This window comes from Brassica napus, chromosome A1 (genome assembly GCF_020379485.1).
Source record: "Brassica napus cultivar Da-Ae chromosome A1, Da-Ae, whole genome shotgun sequence".
Classification (NCBI taxonomy): domain Eukaryota; kingdom Viridiplantae; phylum Streptophyta; class Magnoliopsida; order Brassicales; family Brassicaceae; genus Brassica; species Brassica napus.
The window spans coordinates 10,843,728-10,854,270 of record NC_063434.1 but is presented as its reverse complement, the minus strand read 5'-3'; the positions used below and the strand labels follow the sequence as shown (position 1 = coordinate 10,854,270).

Sequence of the window (10,543 nt, the reverse complement as noted above, 5' to 3'; positions counted from 1 at the left end):
ACTAATTTTTATCGAATCATTCTTATTCAAAATCATTAGTTGTCATATATACCTTAGTCACATTAGACAATTATGTAACTTTTATTTGAGGAAATAATAAAAAAAACATAAATGATGAAATTATGGTTAGTTTAATAATAAGTTTATTATATAATTAGATGGACCAACCTATTTCTCTAAGGATTTTAAGAATCATCGTAGTAATGACATGTGGCTACAAAAAGAAGTTATAATGTTTCTCAACTAATATATAGGAGATTATAATTATTTGGTAATAGATAATTACACAAAATTGTGACTAAAAGATAATAAACTAAATAAAAAAAGTACGCGGGAATTACATGGGTCAACGCAGAAATTACGTGTATCAATATGGTTCAGCGCAGTCAACGCTTTACTTCACCTATTTGGTAATACTAGGTGTCTTCATGTGCAGTAAAAAAAGTTTAAAATATTTTTTAACAGATAAATATAAATTATATTTTAAAATAAAATTTTATTAATATTGTAGATTTTTTTCTTTGTATCAATATTTTAATATAAATTTGATTAATTAAACATAAAAATTATATTTAAGAATATGCATGTATATATTTGAAATTATAATCTTAGATAAATTTTTCTATCTATTTATTTTAATTAAATATATTAAATACATTTGTAAATGTTGCATAATTACCAAAAAATAAAATTAAACAATATTTATAAAATTTATAGATATATAAGAAAATAATGATTTTACGATTAAATTTTTATAATTTTCTAGAAAAATTGTATATATTTTTGAAAATTTTAGTAATAAAATTGTATAATTTAAAAATATATAATTAAATTATATTTCGAAATTTATAATGCCATATTTGAATATATTTATTTTAATGATGATTTATGAGTTATTCCCATATTCTTAAAAAAATTCCGAAAACATAAATTGACATTAAATGTAATATATGAGTTATTGCGATATTTTAAGAAGGTAACCAAAAATATAAATTAACATTAAATGCAATTGTCTAAAATCTATCTATTTATTTTAATTAAATATATTAAATACATTTGTAAAAGTTGCATAATTACCAACAAATAAAATTAAAAAATATTTATAAAATTTGTAGATATATAAGGTAATAATGATTTTACGATTAAATTTATATAATTTTCTAAAAAAATGGTATACATTTTTGAAAATTTTAGTAATAAAATTTTATAATTTAAAAATATATAATTAAATTATATTTCAAAATTTATAATGCCATATTTGAATATATTTATTTTAATGATGATTTATGAGTTATTCCCATATTCTAAAAAAAATTCCAAAAATATAAATTGACATTAAATGTAATATATGAGTTATTACAATATTTTAAAAAGTTTACAATCAATTCCTGGAAGATGGTGTTTTACGGATGGTTCGTGGAAAGAAGGTTCTAATTTCTTAGGACAAAGTTGGTTCAGTACTTTGGTAGGGTTTGATGGATTGATGGGGGCAAGAAATGTTCGGACTAGCCTCTCGCCTCTTCATGCGGAGATGGAGGCATTATTATGGGCAATGGAATGTATGAGGAATTTATGTCAATTTCAGGTTACGTTTGCAACGGATTGTTCTCAATTGGTGAAAATGGTTTTGGAACCAGAGGAGTGACCAGTTTTTGCAAGTTATTTGGAAGACATCAAGACTCTGAAAGAGTTTTTCACCCGATCAGTGCTTATCTATGTACTACGGACGCAAAACTCAAAGGCGGATAGTCTAGCACGCAGTTATAGGAAGCAACCATCTTTTGTCGTTCACATGGATGCAGATCACCCGGTTTGGTTTACAGAGTCAATATGAGTCTGTATAATTGACGACAAAAAAAAAAATGTTTACCAAAAATATAAATTGGCATTAAATGCAATTGTCCATGTTATATTAAGCTATAAGATATGTCATCAATTTCACTAATTACATCGTATTTGTTTTGTAAAATTGATTGTAAAAAGAACATGCGATAAAATCACTTCGCAATCAAATATAATCTAGGAGATTCACGCGGTTAAGCTCCAAACAACACCTAGACGGTAGGCGGCAGCATTTTCGAACATGTCATACAACAGCCCAAACTAAACAAAAATCATGTACTGGGGAAGGAGAAGACTCGTTCAGTTTAAAGCTTAATTATGTTTGATATATTGATCCAATGGGCTTTCCAACAAAGAATGAATTCTTGAATGGGCTTAAACACCTCGTTTTGTTTTCTGAAAAAAATAAATCATCACTTCTTTTCTCTATTATCCAAACAATTTGTTTATAGCATAAATTACGGATCTTAGAACGTGAGCAAGATATAAATAGTCTGTTCGGTTTGCCAAAACACACAACAATAGCATGTGCATTTGGACCCAATATCAATGTATATGACAATTATATATTATTTAAAAGTTAAGCACATCAGTGACCAAAGCTTCTCGACTCGCATCAGTTAGTTATGCGATGATTTTTATCATAAAGTGATTCAGCCTTTCATTGCTCTCCACAGCCAACAAAGAAGGATCATACTGAGGTATATAGTCTCTTTGTATATAGTTTTAATGCTTGTACATTGGTCTTATATATAAAATAAAGTCAGTCTCAAACTAGAGCTCCAAGTAACACAGAACTTTTATGGAATCTTTAAGGAAAAGAAAACAACAGAACTTTTTATGGAATCTTTCAGGAAAAAAAATATCTCCAATTCAGTTTTTATTCCAAAACAACAAAAACATCAAAGAAACATACAATGTCGTCAAAGCCTCAAATTATGATATCTCATATCTCGACTTACACCTCATTGAATGAGTAAAGGATCTTGTCCCTCCCAGATTCCATCACGACAGTCTTGTAGTTCTTGGTCGCACCACCCTCATTCTTAGCCGCGATGGTCAGATCGTATATTAATATCGCGGAGCGCACTTTCCACTTTCCCTCGATGATCTTAACGAACACAAGATTATCATCCGATTCCGAGTTATGCTCATCTATCGCATACTTGGCGACCTCTCTAATGTTTCGAGCCGAGACATCTTTGATTGACACAAGCTCACCGTCACCGGGAAACGCTTCCACAACGAAGATGAGAGGGAGGAGGATGAGCGAGAAACAAATCAAGGACTTCATCATATTTTTTTGGGGTTCTTTTTCTCTTTTCCTTTCTTGAGTCTTACACCGTACGGTTGGTTTTGGAGATTTTTATAGACTGATTTGGTCAGATACTTCCAAATATTTACATTTTCCACCGTCAGATTTGACAACGGGATTCATCCACTCACGTGGCGTACAAACGTACATGTTATAGAGTCAACGATGGCTGACCCCTTAACGTGCTGCTGAAGACTCATTGTCGACTAATGGAGTAATTATTTATTGGCTTAAATTTGTTGATTACTAAACAGTGACGAAGAGCTCATACGACATCGTTTCCATGGATCATAAACTCGGAAGTAAACGTACTGTTCAAATCCTCCTGTGGAGATTGCCAGGGAAAGATTTGAGACTTGTCACCTACTTTCAGGTATGATGAGATTATCAATTTGCCAAAATTTACTTTATAAAAGTGTGGAAAATAAATCTACTGTTGAGAAAATATGCAAATTGCAGTGTTGAAAATATGAAGTTAATGGCTCAAAAGTTTTTTTTTTCTTTTTTGTGGTAAAAATGGCTCAAAAGATGAAAACTAATTACTAAGTTGCATGGAAACTGGAAAGCCCGTCCATTTCTTGTTGTTAATTTTAAACTGAATATATTTTTAATATTTTCAATAAATTTGTGTACAATGTTCATTTACAATATTGTAATTATATAGTTTTTAATTACAATGTTCATTTAACTATATTATTGTGAAATTGGGAGACTCGACTATCAATCTTACGAGACTCTTTCTTATGATGTGACAATATCAAACATCATAATAACTAAAGTCTTGTATAAAGATGAAAATCATGCATAATAAACGTAAATAAATTAAAATTAACTGTTAGATTTTATAAATCTAAGAAACACTATTTAACTAAAGAATATTGGATAAACTTTATAAACAAATTTATTTAAATTTCAGATGCGATTGTTAAAACATACAAATATCAATATTGACCAAATACCAAAACTATGTATTAAATTATTTATGCAATAGATAAATTATTTCAGATATTTAATAATATCTTAGTATATTTTAGATACATATTAAGAATGAAATCAGATTTTTGTCATTTTAATTTTTTAAAGTTTTTTGTATATCCATTTGGATTTATTTTTTTGCCATTTCAAAATTTTTAAATTTTTTCGGATATTGAATTCGGTTCAGATAAATTACCTTTTTGTCATTTAAAAAAAAAAGTTTTTCCGATGCCCATTTGGGTTGGTCATAAAACCCATAATCTGTGGATCTTTAAATCGGTTCGGATAACCAATTTATTTTTATTGGTCGAATTTTCGGGTTCAGTCTAGCCAAAAGTCACGAATCAATGCACCCGTTCATCAACTTGTCATCTCGATTGATTCAACCCAAAATAATTAAATTAGATAGAAGCTCAAAGTAACGCGCAAAGATCTTCTCAAATAAGAGACATATCTATGCTTTAGATTTTATTCCAAAAAACAATAAACATAATATCAAAATCTCAAATTATCAAGTTATCAAACCTTCAAATTATTATAATATATCGATTCTAATCTATAAGGCCTTGAATGACTCAAGGCTCTTGTAATGATCCCACGGCCTTTCCACCACGATGGCCTCGTAGTTCTTTGTGGCGCCACTGCCATCCTTCGCCGCGATTGTCAGATCGTACCTCTTTCCGGTAACCACTTGCTCCTTCCCCTCGACGATCTTCACGAACACAAGGTTCGCCTTAGATTGCACGTTATGCTCATTAATCGCATAGTTGGCGAGCGATTGGATGTTCAGATCAGATAAATCAATCGGCTTCCAGCCACCGAGATTACCTAAGCCACCAAGATTACCTTCCACGACGGAGATGAGAGGGAGGAGGATAAGAGAGAGACAGATCAAACACTTCATCATTTTTTGTTTTTGTTTTTTGTTCTTGTCTTTTTTTTTCTTTCTCGAGTCTTAATGGTGTCGTCCCTTTTATAGATGAGTCAAGAAATTTACGGAGAGCCCAATAGGTCTTACGTGGTGACAAGTCTATTGTCTTTGACACAGACAAATGGATCCATCCACGTGGCGTACGACAAGTACACGTGATAGAGTCAACTGTGGCTGTCCCCACACGTGTAGTGTAGAAGCGTCATTGTTAAGTAATGGAGTCAGCACTAAATGGGTCCAGATCGGAGTAGTCCTATGAGATCCTACGCCGTCGTTTGCTTCATAATCTCGGGAGCAAACTTATGAACGGTTCAAAATCCTAGTTCAAATTAAACACAGAGTCACAGAAGATTTCTTAGACCGAGGTGAAGTATATGTTGATCGTTGGTCTTGAGCTCAGCCAACTTACTCGAGAAAATCTACAATCACAGAAAGACTCTAATGGAATTGATTGAGGCTCAAATGTATGTTATTGCCTCCTGAAAATATTTGTATGCCCAAAGCCTGATCCAAGGTTCTAGATTTAATATCCTAATCAAAACTCAAATCAACGGCTCAGATTACCCTGGCCTTTTCTTATTTACAGTAGACACGACCGCATGGAGGAGACTGCAGCTGCGGAGGCATGGAGAGACTCCAAATTACGAAGTTAACAACACAGGTAAATACTCAAGCTTCATCAGATATTTTGGATTGCAGTGATTGCACCAACTGAAAATACAATGTGGTTATGGTTCAGGTGCTCCTAATGGCTCCTAGCATATTTATATTGTCTTTTTTACTGTATCCATACGTACAATATTTTTTTCTATGGCAGTACTCTGCCAGATTCATTGCCGACGCTGTGAAGAACTTTCTTTATTCACTAAACGAGGGCAAGATCCCAAAGAAACGATTTAATTGTCAGTGCTCCTCCTTATTTATATGATCTTCATATGAAAGTCTATAAATGTTGTTTCTCTCTGCTGAGGCTTTCTCTAATCTTTTTGTTGTAGCGAGACTTGCTTCTGAGGAAACGTCAACTAAAACTGACTGGGTTTAAGCACAGTGCTGTTACTTGTATAAGTGTATTAAGACAAGCATACCGGTACGTTTTTGTTTTCGAACCGTTATTTCCGTTGTAGAATCACATATTTCTGAAGGTGACCGACTTTGCCATGCTCTAGTGATCATCTCTTGATGCTTGCTCATTGCTACTCCTATAGTCTCTACACAATTATTTACATATTAAGACATGGAGAGTAGCATAAGAGTAACATCTACCCACTTGTGTTTTCTTCTCCTAGACAAACAGTTTTGTGTTGTCTTCTGTGTTCATAAAATAGTTACAGAGAGTTTTCCCTTTCACACACATGTGCTTGCCAAGCGTTTGATGATACTTCTTTGAACTGCTAATACTAGGCAGAGAGAGACTTAAATGGCGTTGAGTGTGCATATATAATCTTAGGCTCTTACCCAAGTGCATTGATCATGTTATCCTCCTTTCCTTATGCAGAAGTGTGTAAAGTTTTTTCTGAAGCTACTTAGAGCTAAAATGATGGTGAAGAGTTCGTTCTAAAAGTAAGCAACATTTCCACATGAAATACAGTATACTATTAAGGAAGAGGTGCAGCAGCTTGTTTGTTTTATGGAACGAAGAAAGAGAGAACAAAAGAAGTTGGTAGTGACTATAGCACAAGTGTCATTAGAACCACCAGCATGGTGAATGCATATAACAGTGTGGTGATCATATGATGTATAGAGAGATGGAGTAATTTTAAGCCTTCTCGTTGTGGATGGGAGGCTTATGATGAGGCTTGATAATCCATGACCACTACTTCTCCCCCTGTCTCCACTCCACCCAATACCCTCTTCCTTCCTCCACCATTTACAACATCTTGTGCTGAAGAAGCAACCTTGTGATGTTGCTTGTGAAACCCTAGACGACGAGCATTGGAACAACCAATATTGGATGACAAAAGCAGAAGAATGAAACAGAACACTAACGCAAATCCTCTCCTCACATTAGCAAGACATGACCTCTATATTTCTCAACATACTTCTATTTAGACTGTGTCTATATGTGGAGAGATGAGGGCAAGATGAATATAGTTTGAAATGTTTCTGAAGTGTAAGAGAAGAGAAGAGAAGAGGGAAGGAGTATTTGCAGTAAGAATAAAAAGTTAATGGAGTGAGTAAGCTATAGTTTTCGAAAGCTACATTTCAAAAAAGAACAAACACGTTCGTAAGTCTTACTGTCGTTATGTGACACTAGTATATATATATATAATCACAAGCATGAAGCTAATCAGATGTTAATATCTTGATAACCAACTGTTTAGTCGAGTGTACATTTAAAGCCAGATGCTATCTACAAAACTATAGGCAAAGATATGATAAGTTCATAATCACCTAGACAGAGAGACAAAAGGGAATAGGCATTAAGCTCAGTGTCTGTAAAGACTGTTTTGTTCATAGGGCATCAGGTCTGTAAAGACTTAGTATTACAAGGGGAAGTTCACTGCTTAGCAACTGAAGATGAAGATAGGACTTGTCCAAACACAATAACCAATAGAAATAGACAAACACGATAGCAAAAAGTGTAAAAGACATATCCCCTTCTTATTATTCGAGGATAACTTTTTAAAATAAACATTGGCTTCATGTGTGATTAACAACTTTGCCATTACTTATGTTTCAACACCACATTTCACCTCATATCATTTTTTTAATAGTCATCTTTAGCTTAGGGTAATTACATATTTACATGTCATGTCATTGGCACAAACATATAGTATAAGTTTCATTTTATGGATCTTTATTGTAAATATAATTATATTTCATGATTGCAGGCTTTTGGCACATACGTTTTCGAATATCTATCTTATTAAAACTCAAGTACAAAATTGGAGTGTTTGGAGACTTGAATAGGATTTTTAAAAATTTGGAGTGTTTGGAAACATGGATTGCAGTCTTTTAAAAAAAAAAATTTTGTTTGAAAACAAGGATAGTAGTATTAAGAAAAAAAAGTAATGGGCTTATGTTTTTTTAAAAAATTGAAAGTTATCTAGGCCACTTTTAAAATATACCAAAATGGGTCAATCTAATTCCCTAAAATTTTTTTTTCTAAACTAACCATAAAACAAAATTTAAACTTTATATACATATTTCAAATCAAAATAATAATTCAAATTTGATTTATATCAAAAATTGATTCAAAAATATACATATATTCAAAAATAGATTTTTACTAAACTATTTTTCAATAACCATTATAAAAAAATATTGTCAATATATATAAGAAAAATATAATACAAAGCCCAATTTGAAATACCAACTCAAATTATGGTTTTCATATTTCATATTAAGTTTTAAAAATATAATATATGTAATTATTTATATGATGGTATGTATAAAATACTATTAATTATATGATTACTTATATGATGGTACATATAAAATACGATTAATTATATGATGATAAAATACGATATATAATAATGACTAGGGATAGGCTTTTGGATACCCATACGGGTTTAGTTCTGATCGGTTTGTATTTTGAGTTTTCGGGGTCAAAAATTTCAGCCTTATTAGAATGTTTCTAAATTTTGGTTTGAGTTCGATTTGGATCTTTGCGGGTTTGGTTTGGGTTTGGATAACTAATTTAAATTATTTTTAAAGTCTTAAATCATTATATATTTTAAATTTCTCAAAATATATAAATAAAATAATATATTACGTATAAATTTGAATAACATATGTCATAATACTTAAGCTTAACATATCAATTGGCTTGATTTAAAATTTTGGATACGAAATCAATAATTATTTTAAGTATTTTTGGTGATTTGAGTATACTTTAACTATTTCAGATATTTACTTTTGACTATCTATATATATTTTCAAGTATTTAAACCAATTTAAAAGTATCATTTTTGATGTTTTATATACGTTAAATCTAAAAATAATTAATATATATAAGTATATAAATCTATTTTTAGATAAATTCGGATACCCAAATACTTCGGTTCGGATCAGATTCGGTTCTCTAAATAACAAAATTTTGAATAATTAGAATATTTAATCAATTTATGTTTGGGTTTGGTACTATATCTTTGGATCGGTATCGGTTATGTTCCTCGGATTCATTTTTCCAAATCCTAATAATTACATGAAAAACAAATATCAACATATTTTTCAAAATATACACCCGCGCGCCTGCGCGGGTCAAAATCTAGTACAACCTTAATACGTGCGACTTTCCATATAAAAAGTACGTGAATACGACGACACTTACCCTACAAAGATGGAGCTGGGTATTGTCAATCACGTGATACTTGCCATAATCCACGATCTTCCTAATATTACAAAATTGGAATGTATAAAGCTAAATATATCAATATTTCGGTAATATATATAGTTATTAATATAATTCAAATTTGTTAAGGAAAGTCATTGTCGAAACTTTATTTAGATGTATTTTAAATAGATGCTGATTGATTAATTTTTTTATTAAGTTGACCAGATTTACAGTTTGTTTCCTATAATAGGGAAAGTGATTCGCATGGATGTGTTTTAAGGCAAGTACTTGATATTCAAGGATTAATTTGAATTCCGATAATTAAGAAGACGATTATCTACGCAAATCCACCCTAATACGTTCAACTATCCATATAAAAATAAGGTCGCATACCTTCATTGTTTCATCACCGTCTCCTTCTCATAACATTTACAAAGGAGCGTATAACCCCGTTAGGTAATTTCCTTATCTAATAAGGGATACGAGTAATTGTCATGATTCTTTTTTTTTATTGTTATAACTTACATGTATCCGTTATGTTAATGTTTTTAGTTTTTACTAACTCATTTTTACGTCTCTCAAACAGGGAAATACCATGCAAGCCAATTTTCTCGAAGATTTGGATTCTTCAACCGAAATGCCTCTGGAGGAAGGTAACTGCTTTAAAATAAAAAAAAAAAATCAGTTTGAATCCTACAACAGAGCGTGTTCGGTTGTAAAAGAACCGATTTCATCTTAACCTCAATAACTCCTCTATAGTTTTGAAGATCGATCCAATCCTGAAGTCCAACTGTTATTGTTTTTCAAACTTCATTGACGTCTATCATGGCCTAGCCCATCCTAATTTTTCTATTGGTATGTTTTCTATTCTGTCAAATTTATTATAATTTGAAAGTTACCAAGTTACAATGAATCTATGAACATTTTAGTGAGGACTGTCTAATAATGAGTACATGATTTTCTCATATGAAACCAATATTTACGGGGCTGTGGTAGGAGTAGGATTTCTTGAAGAATATATGAACGAAGACGAGAACAATGGTTTTCTTGATCATAAAATTTGTTTCTTTGTAGTAGATATGGAGTAAGTAGTCGACATTCACAAACATAATTGACAAATTTGGTTGATAGCATATGTGTTGAACTTTTTTTTTCACAACTTACGGGAACGTCCTCATTAAGTGTGTTGCTTATGGAACAT

General features: G+C 31.4%; 2 protein-coding genes and 1 pseudogene across 2 annotated transcripts; all 3 read right to left on the bottom strand.

The window, feature by feature from the left end:
- Nucleotides 1-2,623: 2,623 nt before the first annotated feature.
- LOC106376132 (cysteine proteinase inhibitor 4-like) lies at nucleotides 2,624-3,205 on the bottom strand. The gene has a single exon (XM_013816197.3). It carries the CDS (start codon nucleotides 3,137-3,139, stop codon nucleotides 2,801-2,803), a length of 339 nt encoding a protein of 112 aa, XP_013671651.1. The 5' UTR covers nucleotides 3,140-3,205; the 3' UTR covers nucleotides 2,624-2,800.
- Nucleotides 3,206-4,574: 1,369 nt separating this feature from the next.
- Nucleotides 4,575-5,125, bottom strand: LOC106376122 (cysteine proteinase inhibitor 4-like). Its single transcript, XM_013816171.3, has one exon. The coding sequence runs from the start codon at nucleotides 5,037-5,039 to the stop codon at nucleotides 4,689-4,691; it is 351 nt and encodes a 116-aa protein (XP_013671625.1). The 5' UTR covers nucleotides 5,040-5,125; the 3' UTR covers nucleotides 4,575-4,688.
- Nucleotides 5,126-5,345: 220 nt separating this feature from the next.
- Nucleotides 5,346-9,741, bottom strand: LOC106360755 (annotated as a pseudogene).
- Nucleotides 9,742-10,543: the final 802 nt, after the last annotated feature.